At 35.8% G+C, this 17,521-nt stretch overlaps 2 protein-coding genes across 9 annotated transcripts; one reads left to right on the forward strand and one right to left on the reverse strand.

Annotated features, from left to right (window-relative positions):
- Positions 1-124: 124 nt before the first annotated feature.
- LOC123201615 (E3 ubiquitin-protein ligase PRT6-like) lies at positions 125-14,944 on the reverse strand. 8 transcript variants are annotated; one of them, XR_006498862.1, is made up of 20 exons: positions 14,622-14,794; positions 14,293-14,396; positions 12,912-14,015; positions 9,401-10,557; positions 8,931-9,071; positions 8,098-8,341; positions 7,308-8,018; positions 6,741-6,932; positions 5,959-6,608; positions 5,656-5,707; positions 4,906-5,539; positions 3,610-3,818; positions 2,992-3,521; positions 2,804-2,908; positions 2,561-2,627; positions 2,350-2,427; positions 1,815-1,883; positions 1,539-1,625; positions 329-409; positions 125-244 (listed from the first exon to the last, which is right to left on the reverse strand). XR_006498862.1 is itself a non-coding variant. In XM_044617195.1 (19 exons), exons 2-18 carry the CDS (start codon positions 14,350-14,352, stop codon positions 1,551-1,553), a joined length of 6,078 nt encoding a protein of 2,025 aa, XP_044473130.1. In that variant the 5' UTR covers positions 14,353-14,396; positions 14,622-14,794; the 3' UTR covers positions 125-409; positions 1,539-1,550. The 8 variants fall into 8 exon arrangements, 5 of the variants coding, with proteins under 5 accessions (XP_044473130.1, XP_044473126.1, XP_044473129.1 ...); XR_006498863.1 differs by having other exon boundaries at positions 1,534-1,625; XR_006498861.1 differs by having other exon boundaries at positions 1,522-1,625.
- Positions 14,945-15,813: 869 nt separating this feature from the next.
- On the forward strand, positions 15,814-17,387 carry LOC123202469 (methyl-CpG-binding domain-containing protein 6-like). Its single transcript, XM_044618424.1, has 3 exons — positions 15,814-16,121; positions 16,797-16,922; positions 17,012-17,387. The coding sequence occupies exons 1-3, from the start codon at positions 15,906-15,908 to the stop codon at positions 17,219-17,221; spliced, it is 552 nt and encodes a 183-aa protein (XP_044474359.1). The 5' UTR covers positions 15,814-15,905; the 3' UTR covers positions 17,222-17,387.
- The last annotated feature ends 134 nt before the right edge of the window (positions 17,388-17,521 follow it).

The following is a 17,521-nucleotide window of genomic DNA, read 5'->3' on the forward strand; positions in this document are numbered from 1 at the left end:
ATCCTTTTAAAAATTATAATTGTTTCATCATCATTTTAAAAAATATCCGAACACTTTTTAAAAATTAAAAATTTTTTTGATACAACTCCATTACGTCATCACTTATCTGAAAGGTATGCCGATGTATGATAAATATATACATTCACAATATTATTTAATTTTTTATATATTTTAAGATACGTATCATTTTTTCCATATACATCCTCGGGCTTTGCGAGGAATTTTAACTTGCCAGTACAGACATCTGCCATGTAGACCAAATTTCAAAACTTCAACAAAATTTTCAGAGACCTAAATAAAAAGTACAATTAACCGTAACACACTACACCTGAATAGAAAACGACTTATTCTCCATTCTACTAAAAAGGGGTAACTCGGCAATGCAAAGCATTTTGCAAAACTACTTACCCTGAAAAACATCAAGAAGCAATATTCAGTAGGGATGGCAATGGGGAGGGGCGGGGAGGGGATATCAATCCCCGTCCCCGTCCCCGTAGGGGATATCAATCCCCGTCCCCGCCCCGTCCCCGTTGCGGGGATAAAAAATAATCCCCGTCCCCTCCCCGCGAAGGAAAATCCCCTCCCCATCCCCTCCCCGTCCCCGCGGGGAAAAATTCCCTCCCCATCCCCGCCCCGTCCCCGTGGGGAAAAATCCCCTCCCCATCCCCGCCCCGCCCCGTCCCCGCGGGGAAAAATCCCCTCCCCATACCCATAAATATAAATTTTAATTCTTTTATATATTTCAATAAATAAAATAAATCATATTTTTCCAAAATATCACTTGCTACAAGAGCTATAAAATATTCTTTGTTATTTTAGTTCAAATATAAAGTTTTCATAAAATCTAACAATATGCAATAATCAATCTCTTCATTAGTAGCTCTTCATGTATGTGATTTAGGGTAATTTTATAATAACATTAAACTTAACACTTTTCATTGACTTCAATTGATTTTATTAAGTTTATAATTTATTATTTTTTGTGTGTAAAACCTAGTGGATTGACTAACTAAGTTTTGAAGTTGAAATAAAATTAATTTGGTGCATTTACATTTTATGATAATGAAATTCTAGGTTTTTTTTAATATATTAGATTAATAGTTTAGAAATTAGTAAAAGCTAATAATTGATAATTCAAAAATTAGTAAAATTAAAGTTATAGTTTTAATAAATTATAATGTAAAATTTTCTAGAAATTATTAAATTAATATATTAGATTTAGGGGTGGGGAGGGGATTGGGAGGGGAGGGGAGGGGAGGGGCGGGGAGGGGACGGGAGGGGCGGGGCGGGGCGGGGACACATGTATCCCCGTCCCCGACCCGTCCCCGATTACGGGGATTTTTTTTGTCCCCATCCCCGCCCCTTTCCCAGTTTTTATCGGGGAATCCCCTCCCCGTTAGGGTCGGGGAGGGTCGGGGCCCCTAAAGTCGGGCCCAAATTGCCATCCCTAATATTCAGCAAGACTATTGATTAAACTGAATGGTTAAGTAAATATGATTGAAACAATAAGAGAGAAGTTACATTGACAGGAACCTTACAAAAACTCCGAACTAAACCAAGAAAAAACCTTCGATAGTAGTTTGGTCAAGAACTTTATAACTGCGGTCGAGGCCATGAGTAGCAACCTACCATTAACATTTACAATATATTATTATATTGTAAAAAAAAAGAAAAATCCTGTATAAAGTTGCAGAGGAGCACTTATGGTCTCCATGCTTACTCTTTGTGCTATTATTCATTAGGTAATGCATCGTAACAAATAAATGAATTATAAGAAAGAGAAAAAGAAAACAAAGAAGCAAAAATATTGTTACCATGTACGTCAGAACAGCGTAACGCTCCTCATTTAAGAACAGCGGTTTTCCTCTATGCATCCCAATATCCTGCAAAAGGAATAAATCAAAATATAAGGTATAAAACTTGAATCTCACATTGGAAAGTATGTGTTTCTCTTATAGGGTTTATAAGGCTTGGAACTCTCTGATCTCAATGATTCTCCCAAGATTAGATAGACTGAACACCAGAAAAAATCCAAGATTTAATTGAACTTTCTTCTAGTTTTTACTTTAGAAATGACAGTAAATCAAGTCCAAACATTTATCATTTGTATCAGCAAAAGTTTGATTACGTATAATTCAAAGAAAGATCTTCAATCAGTCAAGAATGATAAGTCATCCTTCAAAAGAAAGGGAAAAAAAATATAGTATTCTGTTACAGTTTAAATATCAGTAGGAACACTTATCTTCCCCAGGGCAGGGGAACAAAAGCCAGCTTATGAAAATTGACAAGCATACAGAAAAGCACATTATTTCTTTGTTTATTTACAGCCTGACAAAAGAAAAAAATCACCTCTTCACCATATGCATCTAAATAGGGAGAGGGCCAAGGAGTCTGAAGAGAGCATCTTTGCAGCAGAATTGTTGTAATCTATAATAAAAAAGGCTATTAGTCATGAATCTAAGCCAGCAATAAGTGAAATGGAATAAAGAAACTAGTAAATAAAACACGAGACATAATTATTCAGATTCTTTTCCAAGATAAGAAAGTGTAAAGACCATACCCTAATCAAAAGGAATACGCCAGTACCAGCACCACAGTTCTGTGCATGAGTTTGACATTCACTTTCCCTACATATTAAAAAGGTGCACTAATGAAAATTTAAATTTTGAATAATGCTGATATGAACTATGGATGGTACAACTAAACAATATACAACATGCAGGTCATGCATATTAGGCAAGATGTATGAATTGCCACCACATAATCTTAAGAACTGTGACATGGAGATGGATGGAACATGAACCTGCAGCATGACTTCCAGCTTGGAGAGCATAATCTGCCACACAACAGACACAAAGCAGGCTCATGAAGAACAGATTTGCAATCAGGGCAACGCTGTTTTACATACCTGATGAAACAAAAAAAGTTTCAGAAATGAGTTTTCTTAAAATAAGGACCAATAGCATATAAAAAGGAGTTTTCAAAACAAACCTCTGCAATAGATCCTGGTAAAGATGAGGTAGTTGCATTAACTTAAGTGGAACAGCTGGGTTGGAGTACAAAACCGTTTGAAAACCATGAACTTCAAACTTCTTGCAAAAATGATGGAACCATTTATGTACTAAGGTGCGTAACACTTCATCCTCAAGAAGAAAATCCAATGGGGGAATCTTAAACAACTTCTCAAGTTTCTGAATTTCATTGAGATCACCCAGAGCACCATCATAGCTATCCATTATGTCATGAAATGATTGATCAAACATATCATCTCTATCAGAGAAAGGTGCTGAGGCAGTAGAATTCAGTAATTTCCAAAGCAAAGCACACCGCCTTAAGAAAGGGAAACTGAATTTACGAATCATATCCTTAACTTCACAAGAAGGGTCAACATAGTTTGAAATAAAGTACTCCCGTGCAGACCCAAATCCTCCCAAGAGTTTAGATATGTCAGTAATCAGGCATTCAGAAAAACCTATGCCATCAGTTTTGCATTCAGGTCTTCCGCAATATGAAATAACAGCCTGCATTCCAATATACTGGATTTAGAAAAAATCAGCTTGTAATAGAACATTGAATAACCAGTAAGGGCATGCAGTAGTGATAACACACCTGAACTATGGTGACAGCATAGAACATATGCACAAGGGATAAAACAGACTCCTTACATGATATAAATGGGCATGGTAAACAAAAGAGAACCCACATCAATGATGAAAATGGATCGTGAGCAAGGACTGGGTCAGATGCCCAATTCCAAAATTTAATATCAGGATATGACACTTCTGTATCAGCATTCTTCACAATACTTGAAATATTACCTGAGAAGCACAAAATTTATAACCGATTTTAATAAAATATATTTTATTAAGAATAAAATATTTCAAAACAATCACAAAAAACCTGTAAATGCATCACTTTCCACACATGATTGCTGCACACTTATATAAGGAGATATGCCCCTTCAAATAATATGACAAGTTAAAATTCTCAATCAAATGGTTGCAACCATTAACAGATTTCATTAATGCAACATATAAATGCCATTCAGCTGATGAAATATGTCTGATGCATTTCAACCCAAAATGGAACAGCATACAGTACTTAAGTTATACTAATTTCAGCATCATCTAACTACTTTGAGTCATCATGCCACTTCAATAGTGATATGAATTCTAAGAGAATTATACCTCAAAAACTATTTATTGAGATTGGATAACCTAAAGTTATATAATTCCCACATCAAAGATATACTTTCTCATGTGGGATCCAAGTTTTATACCTTATACTTGGAATTCTAATATATTACTACACTCTGCAACCCCTACGTCTATGCAAACTGGCGATGTGCTATCTCCCTGCTAGTCATGGGCAAACACTACAATGCCAATGTCACCGCCCAAGTTGAACAATTGTAATTGAAAGACGCAATGATGACTCTAATACCAAATTATATGAACTTTGAGAGAACCACATCTCAAAAACTAACTATTAAGATTAGAGAGCTCAAAGTCATATAAACCTCATATCAGAAGCCCATATTTTCCAATATGGGATCCAAGTCCTACTCCTTACATATGGGATCCTAACAAATAGTAGTTGACCCAATTTTGGATCCTCATTCACAACAATAACATGATCCAGCGGAAATTTTGGTCACCCTAAGCAAGAATTCAGTAAAGTTTCCTTACAAAGTCTTCAAAAAAATTTTCATTAACTTAAACAGGTTCATAGCCACCAAAATCGATGATTTACATCTGAGAAGTTAAGCATCAACTTAGAAGGGATGCTGCACATGAGTGCAAATGGCATAAATGATTTTGTTTGAGATAGACTGAAAGCCTAAAGAATATAGAACAGGAATGTTTTTCAAACCATGTACAAAAGCAGAAGTAACGACAATCATACCTCCTCCCTCACATGCTATGTTGGAATAATCTCTGGAAACCCCAGAGCAAATAGACTCTGCAAAAAGCTGAACACCTACAAATCTTTGAAGCACATGAAGAGAATCCCTGCTTCGCATACTCTGAACAACTTTTAGCAATAAAGATAGTACAAATACTCTAGAAGATTTGAGTTCTTTATACAATGCATTAATGTCATATATTGGAGTCAAAGAAGTCCTTTCACATCGAGCAGCAATGTCCATTGACATGAGAGTGTATTTTAGAGTGTCCCACATGATCATTGGGTGGCCAACCCTTGCAGATCCAATAAAACTATTCTGCTTGTTGTGGAAATACATTTTACCAATCACATGTGAAACAAGATCAAGACTTGATGCCATTTTTTCATTTCTCTGTTGGGGAAAAGATTCAATCAAAACACCTTTTCCAACCACATTGGCAGCAGATTGCAAGAGTAACAAAGCTTGATGAAGCCAAAGAGAATTATTTTTTTCCACTGGCAGAAATGAGTTGCCAACAAATGATGAACCACTACTCAAAATCAAAGGTTGCTTAACCTTCTGAAGATCCCCAGACAGCACAGGCAAGACAGAATTTGCTAATTGTCGACATAGAGGGCAAAGAAATTCCCCCTGACAAAAAGAAGCATGCAAAAGATTGAGATTGTAAAATATAAATAAATAGAACTCTGTGTCAGACACTTAAAATAAAGAACCAGAATGATAAAAGATACTTATATAACATGTACCTGATCTGGATCCACAATATGACCTCCTTCCAAAATAATTCTTCTATTACACCTGAGTAGTCAGTACAAGAAAATATCTTAAAAAATTTTTCCTTTTTTGTGGAAACTTATACAAATAAAATTTTTAACATTTTTTCACTCATAAGATGCAACAAAACTAATACACCTAAGAAAAAATGCTTGCATCAGATGACTGACACAAACATAGCATAACAGAAAATAGGATTGGAGAAACCAACAAAGACATCCTCGATAGAGATAGAGATTACATTCAAGTATTTTATATTGGTCAAGAGAACTTGCCTTTCTTTCGACAATGATAAATAACGTTCAAGACACCCCTGATGCACAGCATGCCCACAGGATGAAAGATGAATTCCATCACAATCTGTGGGGCCAAATCCACCATAGGCTACAGGTTGCAAAGTAGATTCTATTCCTGTTCTATTACCAGAAGAAGCTTCAAAAGGTGAAGGATTTTCCTGCATCTCCATTGAAAGAGCAGATACATATTTAGCAAACAAGACGGATTCAGCAAGCCGACTACTTTCAAGACCACCTTCAGCAGCTGAGTATCCACCCTCCTTCATAAGATATTCATTTGGCACATTATCACACATTTCTTTGCAAATAGAGGAATACATATCTTGCTCAAACATCTCTAAGGTGGATGCATTACTTTTCCTTCCACTACTGGATGTAGAAGGTACATGGATATTTCTCACTGATGGGAACTGAGCCTTAAAAAATTCAAGAAGAGCATTTGCTTCCCCAGGTTTCTCATTGCAATACTGATTGATTGCATTCCCAGCCATCTGTGCACTTGAAGAAGAGTTGGTTCCCAATTGATCGGCCATCCTATCAGTGATCATAGAGCAATTCCCCTTACTTAATCGATGAGCTTGATCCCATGAGGGGGGAACTCTATCGACAAAGCTCAAAAGCCTAGATTTCTATTTTCCCAAAAAAGATAAGAAATCAGTTTATAAAGTGACAGAAATCATACAATACTATCAGACTCATTCAACTGAAAAAGGGTTTGTTGATGGCCCCAACTGGCAATAAACACAGAAAGTGCTACTAACCTGGAGCAGAATCAGGTAAGAAACAGGAGTTGTGGAATTTGGATCATGGCAGAGAGAGCAGACATCTTGTACAGACTCTTCAGAATCATGATCTAAATTAGAGTTACTTACTCCTGGCTTAGATTTGGAATCATTGTCAGCATTTGTACTAATGCTTGACAAAAACTTGTTCTGCTCGGCTTTTATTTTTTCCTGCATAACACACAAGTCTGGGAAAGGTAATTCATATTCAGATGAAACAAGCATTAATTGATCAGGCTAAAGTAAGTTTTTTTTTACTAATTCCATTTCTACCTGAACCTTGGTCTGGTATGGGCAAAATTGAGGTATCACTAATCACCTGGCCATGGACTTTAGAATAAAATTCCTTTTCTTCTTTCATTGATATCTGCAGTTTAGCTCTAGACCTTCTAACTCTAATCATCTAAATTAGATAGAATATAGAAAGAATTTCCAGTGAAAATTTTCATTCTAGCTGAATTTTTAACTAAATACCATTTTTATCTCCATTTTCAGCAAAACTGTGGGTAACAAAAGTATAGCTATATTCACAGAACAACGTCTCACCAATATGGCAGCCTGTCTCTCTCTCACTTTTTCCTTGTGTTTCTCACTATCAGAATCTGAACATGATACAGTAGCACCACTAGGTGGACAAGATAAATGACTAACAACTTCAGGTGCAAGTTGTTGCAGTTTGGTCATGCATCTAGAATCAATCTCAGCAAACTTCTTAAGTAAGCTTTCAATCAAAGAAGAAATAGTGCAATGGCCTGCTTCCATAAAGTTGTTTAAATTATCCTTCTTGTGCGTCCTCATCAACAAGACAAGCAGCGACAACAAGCTCTGGTTCCCAGCACCCCAAAGTAACCCATCCGGAATTTCTTCAGCCGCCAAAGCTAATAGGGGAATTGAATCTCCACATGACTGATCTCCAGGCTTCCTTTTCTGAAAACAGATGTCTAATGCTAATGCAAGCAAATGCAATGCAGTTATAAGAACACTATAAGGAGTACGAGGCTCCATCATTTTATCAGAGAAAACAGCATAAAATAGCACAGCTCGGATTAATTTAAGGATGACTTCACATGTAGCAATACTAGCTATGCCCTCAAGAGGATGATATATCTTTGTCCACCTGGGCAGCTGAGTGGTCATTGCAGAGACACTACAGAATTGCAAGTATCTCTCTTCCGCAACTTGAAAATCTCGCAAGCTCCAACAAGAATGATACAAATCCAATTCTTTCCAACATGGCAATCGCAGTGAATACATTCCCTGAGATAGATACGAAAAATTAGGACAACCTGAAAAAAGTCAACTCCGGGACATTAACAGACAAGTAATAAAAAGAAACCTGATTAAAATCAGATGGATTAGAGAACATAGCGACTGAATCCAAAATTTCCTGAAGTTGGTCAAACTTGGAAAGGTCGCGTGGCAGAGACTTAACCAGTTGACTATGAGTGGCATCTCCAATAGCTAAATTATGAACCAACTCTCTTTTCAAACTTTCAGCAGTTCTTAGCCCACAAAATCGCCTTTCTTGGATTACCTGTATCATAAGAGTGAGCATCTCCTTTACAAGAACTGGTTCATACCTGAAAAAGTAAGAGATTTTTAAAAAACTATAACATAACCCACCCAACATCAAATTAGACTCCAACAACACAGAAGCCAGCAGAACAGATAAATAATCAAGTACAAGATAACAAGAGAATATGCTTCCTCTAGAAAAGAAAGACTGCAAGAAACTGAAAGTATAAAATAAGAAACCTTTAATAAAAACATGTTACATATCCATGCATAACATAGAAGTTTTTTAACATAGACAAACACCTAAATAACATCCAAGAGATCTTGTTTCTAGTTGCTCTGCTCCAAAACCTGAAAAGTCTTCTCATACGCTCCACCACTTAAAGGTTAGCCTGATTTTCAAAGCTGTATAAGGAGAACAAGAAGCAGGCAAACCAATGCAGAGCAAGGGAGATAAAAAACCAATCGAGCCTTCACAATGTGACAGACTCTCAAATATTGTGTAGAACAAAGACTTTGCCTTGATGGACAAAGTAGTGACAAAGCAATTGAGTCCCATGCTTACAGCCAAGCTTATATCATTCCATTAGACTTAACAGGATAAACACAATTAATCCACAACATCCACTGACAGTAAGTAGGATGATTACATACTCACTCAAACATTCAGGAAGAAGAGAAAGGTAGTGCAACAGCCCAAAGCGTTCTATAATTCTATGAACAAAAAGATTAGGTGGAGACAATGCAGCACAGCACTGCAAGAGAAACAGATCAAGCTCTAAACCCTGTTCAGACCTGAGACAAAGAACCATTGGAAAACCAAAAGCAAATTACCAGTCATAACCCCCCAAAAGGAAGGAAAAAGAAAAAACCATGAGAAAAGAGATACAAACTATATTAAATATTTGAGCAATACTATGTGTACCCACTTTGAGAATATAAATAGGTACACACTTATGTGTGTCATCACTTGATTAGATATTACTTCATCTCAAATTTAAAATTATCTAATCACATGATGACGCAGGTAAAGTGTGTACCTATTTGTGTCCTCAAAGTGGATATGCATAGTTTTATTGTAAATATTTATTATTAAATACATTATCATAAAAAAAATTACCTACCAACGCTGTGAACGATACCACTCAAAAGATGACAAAGCAGTATCCCCATTCTTATGCCACATTCCAGCATGAACCTGGGCACAGAATACCCTAATTCGCAAAGGATGCTCCATAACGAAGGCAGAAAACCCATAAGGGTGGCATCTCCCAAGTACATGCCCAAAGAAGTCCATATCGACTGCTGATAATGAATTTTCAGATTCAGAGCCAGTAAGTTTTGGAGCAGCAGTTTCACCATAACACCTTCGTAATGCTTTCTGTAGAGTCAAGGAAAGTAATCGATGTAAAGGTATATGAACCGATATATCTTGCAGACTGACATCATAAATTATGTCAGGCCAATGACACAGACTCAGAACATGTAGGTCTTCTCCTTCCATTCCACCCCCATTAGAACCAGCAGAACAGGATGCAACTAAGTCACTTTCACCACTAACCATGGCTCTACTGTTAGAGATACATGCAGCTGGAACTTCACTTGAACCAGTAAGTCTACTAAAAATATGTTTGCCTTTTTGAAACCTAGATAAGGTTTTCTTCAATGCAAGGAAGTTGCTACCAGAAATGCTGTTGGTATTTGGAGATGGTACGTCTTGAAGACAAGCAGATGTATTTTCGTTAATACCCAACCAATTTTCCATTTCCCTCAAGCACTCGTGTATCAATGACATGACAGCTGGAGGGACTAAAACATCATAAACAATTTCATACATAACATCAGTGGCCTTTGATGCACAATCAGACTGACTGCTCCTCCTCATTGCATCACAGACAAAGCTTTCCTGGGAAAGATGTCCTACTTTTGCATTTCCTAAGCTACCTCCATAATCAACATCCTTCATGTTAAAATCATCATTTGTCTCTTCACTACCAGAAAAAGAAAGTGCTCCATCAACCCAAAAGGGTTGAATGTTTGCTATACAATTATCTAAATCTAAAGGATAAGACACAAACTCATTTTCTTCTTTTACATGGATTCCAGTTTCCCTCTTGTGAGGATTCATACCTTGCACAAAAGCCAAGATTTTCATCCAAATTTTTGAGACACCTGTTTGGTAATGGGTTGCATATTTTGAAACTGCAAGATGGCTCATAACAAAGCAAATATCTGTAATCACACGAATAGTGGTATAATACAAATTGGCCCACTTTTTAACCTGCAAAGAAAAATGAAATAATTAGATAAAAAATAATGAGAATAAGAATTGCAAAGTAATACAAAGGCAGCCAAAAATGCATCAAGAAAATAAAAGATAAATAGGTAAGCAATAAACTGATAACAAAACATATTACAAATAAACTAATACATTAGCTTCAAAATTAGTATACAAGATGATTAATAGAAGTGTCCCCAAGGCCACCTTCCCCATCCCCAATCCCCTCATTCTTTTTTTTTTTTTTTTGGTATCTATATCCAAACTAGAGGGACTCAGTTGGATTCCAAATTCTTCCATGTATCATGAAACCCAATGAGGTATTATCCTGTGCCTATAGTAGCTTTTGTACATGGTAAATTACAACATTTCTATTAGTGAAATTAGCATGAGAAACAAAGCAAACTGAAAAAGATGAAAGAAAAAAAAAAAAAAAAGTGTCAGCTCCATCCCCTTTGATAAACATACATTTCAAATAAATATAATTCAAACAAGCAGGGAAAAATTTTATAAAGTTGAAATGCATATTAAGTCAGTTATGGTTTTAAAATCAAGTTGAAGCAAACTATGGCCTGGCCGTGTACCAAGGAATTCTCTTGTACAAATAAATTGTATTATCATAAGTAAATGTTAAAGAAAAAGCCAAAAGAAGTGTCACCACTGAAGTAGGAGCAGTATAGTATACAAAGAATCACCATAGAAGCAAAACCATAAAATTTCATTGATGAAAAAAGGAATGAAATGATGGAAAGGAAGCAGCACTCGGTTATTAGACTCCACCCCAATGAACCAAAGCCAAAGTCACGAATAGCACTCTGTTAGGATTGAGACACCTGTCGCCAATCCAATAGTCTATTTCTATTATAAATATATGTTTTGGGTTTTAAAAGAGGGGAAGAAGAAAAAAAATTAGGGTTTTGGTTTGAGGGCAGCCATCCTTGGCTGATTTAGGGAGGTCTCCGGCGTCTTGAACAGCTGGAAAATGGGAAGTCCCGAACTCCTCGAAATGTTAGGTTTATCATTGTAATGTTTTGGTTAATGAAATAGTTTTACTTTATTATGTTTTTTGTGTTTTGGTTGAATAAGAGTTGGGTTCCTAACAAATGGTATCAGAGCATTTGATCTAACAGGGAAGATAGATGATGATCGGAAAAGTGAAGAGTCACTGGAAAATGTTCATGGAGGAGGCTGACTTGAAAAAGAATCATCACACGGAGAAATGAGTCGGTGGCTACATGCTGAAAAAGTGGAAGAAGAAGAAAGCGAAAACAGAAGAAGAAGGGGATGAAAACGGAATGTCGGCAAAAGTCTAAAAAAAAAAAATTATAGAAGGCAGAAAGGAGAAAGAAAACGTAGAGAAGGAAGAAGAAGAAGAGAAAAAGACAAGGAGAAGAAAAGAGAATGGAGAGAGAAAAAAATAAAAAAAAGTTGGAAGGCAGAGCGTTTGGTTTGTTGGAAAAGGAGAAAGAGAAATATAGCTGTGACTTGCTGAAAAAGCAAAAAGAGAAGGCAGAACCTTTATTGGGAAGAGAAAACGCAGCAAAAAAAGAAGGCAAAAGATTTCTTGGAAAGAGAAAAAGAAAGATATGGCGCTGTTTGGAAAAAATAAAAATTATAAAAAAAATCAGAAAAGGAAAATTAAAAAAAAAATCATTTTATAAATTACCATCTTGAGGACAAGATGGTTTTGAAGGGAAGGAAAATGTTAGGATTGAGACACTTGTCGTCAATCCAATGGTTCATTTCTATTATAAATATATGTTTTGGGTTTTAAAAGAAGGGAAAAAGAAAAATATTAGGGTTTTGGTTTGAGGCCAGCCATCCTTGGCTGATTTAGAGAGGTCTCCGACGCCTTAAACGGCCAGAAAATAGGAGGTCCCGAACTCCTCGAAATGTTCGGTTTATCATTGTAATGTTTTGGTTAATGAAATAGTTTTATTTTATTATGTTTTTTGTGTTTCAATTTTGTATTTTGGTTGAATAAGAGCTAGATTCCTAACACACTCCGAGTTACTCTATTTCTTCTTTCCTCCAAACACTCTCCTCCAACTAATCGATAACTATAATCAAGTATCATCCCACAACACCCAAGAAATGAGAAGATAATAGACCATCTTACATGCATAGAATTGCAGTTTCAACATCTTATATGCAGAAAACTGCAGTTGGTGAATTTTTTTTTCTCTAACTTAAGTTTTTGGCCCTTAAAATGCATCCGTCCAAATGCATACATAAATGGAAATACACCTACACATTCAAATAAATTACCAATGATGTTTATAAAAAAACTTCTTTATGATTGGATACACATGAAATATAATTATTTTTTGTAATCAATTAATGAAAAGGGAAATTACCTGCAAACACCCATCTTCTCCAGCACAGGAAATGAAAATGTCAAACAAACACCCCAATAGCATTTCCAGTAGGTTCATCTCTTTAACAAGACGTGGTGTCAGAGTTGGTACCATGAAGATCTGCACAGAGAAGGTAGACTGTAGGGGATACCTATTTTTAGCATTGTCACTGCACTCTCTAATGGCTTCGTTCACACAATCTGGGTAATAGCCTAAGAATACCTTAGCAAACTCATATTTGAAGACAGGTTCTCTCAACAGTTTTAAAAGCAACTCATGGAGTTTCCTCACAACCACCTCACTCAAGAATCTCTCAGCCCTTACCAGAATCTCCAATAAACCAGCCAAAGCAGTCACACTCTTTGATATAAAACCAAGCAGACTCTCACTGTTTTTGCAGAACTCCAAAAGCATCTCAACCAGTGCAAAAGTTAATTCATTTGCAGCCTTCCTAAGTTCTGAAACAGTATCAATCACTCTAGAATTTTCCTGACCATATATTTCTGCAAATGATAGTTTGTTTTTCCAACAAATGAGCAGGGCGTCTAAAACAGGCCCAACTGAGTTTGCGAACTTCTCAGGAAGGGGCTGTATCTGCTCTGCACCTTTATGCTTTGAGCAAAAGCCCTCATAATTCAATGCCGTCACATCCCCACAATCACAGCATCCTCCAGTAGAAGAGTAAGTAATTGAATAATCATGGTCCTTGTGGTTCCCATTCTGGAAACATGAAACACAAATTGCACAAGTCGGATCATGTTCACATGTTCGGCACTTATATGCTATATCATTATATCCCCAAACAGCACCACAAACACCATGGTGCCCAATCCTGGATAACCTCTTCAAAGCTTTATCAGGTTCACCCTTGAACATTAACCACTGCAACCACACCATGCTCTCTCGATATCTGTGTTTCATGTTTGGCCCCAATGAGACCCTTTTATTCCCTGCCTTAGCTTCTCGTATAACTTCTGCCACTTCGTCATCCAGAGGTAAGATGGCAGACACTATATCCGGTATCCGAGACACATTATCCTTTGTAAAAGTAACTAAACCAGAGTAATTAAGGAACTCTTCTGGAACTCCAATATTAACCAGCCTCTTTTTCAACATAATTAAACAAATTATCAAGATTCAGACAGTATATTTAGATAAAGAAAGCTTATATAACCAAAATAAAAACACATCTATATCCAGTCATCCTTTCCACTTCCATTTTAAATTCAAGATAACCAACTCAGAACACAACGAAATAAAATCTTAAAATAAGCGAACACACTGGCAATGCCAATAATTCAACAATTCTAACACAATTGAGCCTCCAATATAAACAAGGCCCAAAAATACAAACACGTAAGTACCAAAAATAAAACCTTACCCGTACAACTCGATCACGAGGCTTAAGCGGAGTTGTATTAGGAGGGGAACCAAGTTCCATAATGCCAGTATCAGGAGCAGATCGCCAGTATCGGACCACCCAATCTGTTAAGAAACCAAAAAACTGCCTCAATTAAGCTGCCAATTAAAAGGATTCACTCCTCTCCTTCCAAACCCTGTATTTTGAATTTTTAGTCTCTATTCATTATATCATTTCACAACATGAAATAACAATAACAATTAATTTCATCCCAATTATGTGGGCTTTTTTTTTTTTTCCTCTCGGTAAGATATATTCTGAGTTTCCATTCGGCAAGGCGGTTCACATACGTTTCGTCTGATCACAGTTGAAATGGCTTCTTCACTTTGTCAAAGTAGATATGTTTTACGCTGTCGATTGCCGTTTTAGTGTTCACCTGCTCGACAAGATGAGATTATGTGTATCAATTGTCACGTGAGGAAAAATATATTAGACCAAGCTCAAACTGAGAATAAATGGATTTCTTTATGACCTACCAATCTGGAGGTCGTCTTCCAGTGACAGGCCATTGATCATAAGATCCACTTATAGTCAGACACCAAACTAGGTCGATTGATTAAAGTCAATGCGATCCTTTGATTAGCGCCACGAAATGTTTCGAGATTGGTTGCTACACGAGATGCTGCAGTACTCTCGAATCAGATGATTACATACACCTTTGTTTATTAAATATCTAACTCCACATATTACGAGGATATATTTAGAGTAATGAACATGTAGTTAACATACATTCATATGTTGTATTAGAGTAACAATAACAACTTTAACGTACGGGATTTGTCACTATATTTAGGTAAAGTCATTTAAACGCTCATAATTTTATTATATTATTTATATCTTCGGTTAGATAATGTTGAGGCTACGGATATTTGTTACATTGATTATCTTACGTATTCATAGAGTTCTGAAAATCTAATCACATGTTGATATTTTTTTCACTATTTTACCCATCTAAAAATACAAATTGATTAAAATAATATCATTTTGATTAATATATATTAAAACGGTATTATTTTATTTAATTTTTTACTTATCTACATATTGAATGGAAACCAAAACTTAATTTAATTCAATAAAGTAATCAAATTCAAACTGAGTTCGAACTCAAACCCTTTTTAATGAACTGGGTTTAAACAACTTTGAGCCCTATATGGCACGATCAACAAATTAGGGAAACTATTAAATATCTGTGTTGCATGTTCATCAAATCAAATTCTTCAAATTAATGAGAAATTTTGTTTATAGCAAAACAATTAATTCAAATGAAAGGAAAAATAAATATGCAAAATAATGCCAAGAATGTTCATTAAAAGGACAGACTAAATTAGGCAACCAAATTGAAGTTATGTACATTGAATAAAAATGGCAAGAAACCACATTGAAGATCTTTCTATTTAATCAAGATTGTGAAAATCCTAACAAAATCTCTATGTGTAATAAATTAAATTCCCCAAGAACTGTAAGCCTGAGCCTTGTTGTTGCATGTAAGTGATATGGCTCATATATAAATCATCTCTTCACTTTGGAAGCCATTAACATGTACTCAGTTTTCTGTTAAGCCTGAAATTGCCAAAATGGAACTTGTGGAGAGCAGTTCAGCGGCATCTCATGGACTTGAGATAATAGAAGCCAAGCCCCTGACGATATTGGCTCCTATTAGAAGACGAAAATGTAGAAAAATTAACCCTCTGGAGTTAAAAGATGCGGCAGAAATGTATGGATTGCCGGAGGGATGGCGAGTCGAGCAACGAGCACGTATCAATGCCAAATACCATGGCAAAGTTGACAAGGTTGTTTCATGTATCCCTCAATTTCTTTTCATAAAACCTAGGAAGCATGGAAACTGATCCCTTAGTGCTTTTCTTAAATGTCTCGAAACTGATACGAAATATTTTGAGAGTATTTCGGAAATATAAAAAAATTCAAAATGCATTTCAGGAAAGAAACTCATTTCTTTTCCTTATCATTTAATCAATTTCATATTTCACTCTCTATCACAATTTCAAACCCTAATTTTGAGGTTGTCTTTTCTCTTCTCTAGCGTGTTAAAATTCATCTCCCCTCTATCTCTGACTTTTCCAATTATCAAAGAACACTTGAAATATTGGTTTTGTCAGATTTGATAAATACTATTTATATAGTTGTCAGTTGATAAATCGATTTGGTTAAACACACACCTTATTGTTATTAAAAAAAATGTTTTTTTTGGTTAAAAAATACAAATTATTATTTTTTTAATTAAATCTGTGTATACATTTTTCCGTGTTTTCCGTTACATTTTTCAAAAAATACGTTTCAATGTTTCTATTTCCATATTTCAACATTTTCGTCTCCATGCTATATATTATAAAACCATACAAGAAAAGCATCTTGATATATACTTTTATCCCAAGAGATTTTTCTGCTTTGAGATATATACTTTGTCATATTATCAGAAAATAATTTCCATTTACATGAACGAGCAGTATTTCTATGAGCCGGTGACATGGAAGCAATTCAGGTCACTAAAATCTGTTTTACTTTACTTGAGATGGAGGATGCACCGAAACCAGCAAAAATCTGAGCCACCATCACACTTCCGCCCTTTCAGGGTGAGCTTGGTGCTTCTTTTTTTAATTCTTCTTCTTCTCTTTTGTATGTTTTTACTGCATAAATGTATTTCATGTTGTACGTTTCACAGCGCTGGAACCAGGGATCAAGCAATGAACAAAGTCAAGAGAAGAAACGAGCTTCAGGCCTTAGCCTTGATGAATATCCACCGGAAAAAATAACATGGGTTCTTATGGACGATGAAAGGCAAGACTGGAGCCCATTTATTGAAGAAACAAAGGTTCCAGAGAAAGTGAAGCACTGTTGGGCTGAAACTTTTATGTTCATCAATGGTGTTTAATTTAGGAAGAAATCTCTTTAGTAATGCTTTAAGATGGCAATAAAACATACAGAACTTGTAGCTTCTGAGTCTCCAATTTTATGATAATAAGTCCAGTAGGCCGTGTGTTACTGTAGTTACTTTCTTTCTCCATTTATCATTACTGGTTTTTTTCTTTTTTGGGTTATTTTGGTGGTGGTTTGCCATGGATGTTTCATATGACTCATTTGGAGCTTTTACGGATTTTTTCCATCAAATCAAACCAAACCATTTAAAAATATTTTTTTTCAATTCAAATCAAACTATTTTGCAACTCAAACC

Source organism: Mangifera indica, chromosome 18 (assembly GCF_011075055.1).
Source record: "Mangifera indica cultivar Alphonso chromosome 18, CATAS_Mindica_2.1, whole genome shotgun sequence".
NCBI lineage: Eukaryota > Viridiplantae > Streptophyta > Magnoliopsida > Sapindales > Anacardiaceae > Mangifera > Mangifera indica.

Bases quoted from the DNA above. Each gene is read 5' to 3' on its own strand.
- LOC123201615 (XM_044617195.1), bottom strand. From the start codon at position 14,352: ATGGAACTTGGTTCCCCTCCTAATACAACTCCGCTTAAGCCTCGTGAT. The intron at 6,933-7,307 runs GTGAGACGTTGT...TGTGTTATGCAG, and splicing joins AGAGACAGGCTGCCATATTG to GAAAAAATAAAAGCCGAGCA. The intron at 3,522-3,609 runs GTGTGTTATCAC...ATTGGAATGCAG, and splicing joins ATGCTGTCACCATAGTTCAG to GCTGTTATTTCATATTGCGG.
- LOC123202469 (XM_044618424.1), top strand. From the start codon at position 15,906: ATGGAACTTGTGGAGAGCAGTTCAGCGGCATCTCATGGACTTGAGATA. The intron at 16,122-16,796 runs GTTGTTTCATGT...ATGAACGAGCAG, and splicing joins ACCATGGCAAAGTTGACAAG to TATTTCTATGAGCCGGTGAC. The intron at 16,923-17,011 runs GTGAGCTTGGTG...TACGTTTCACAG, and splicing joins CACACTTCCGCCCTTTCAGG to CGCTGGAACCAGGGATCAAG.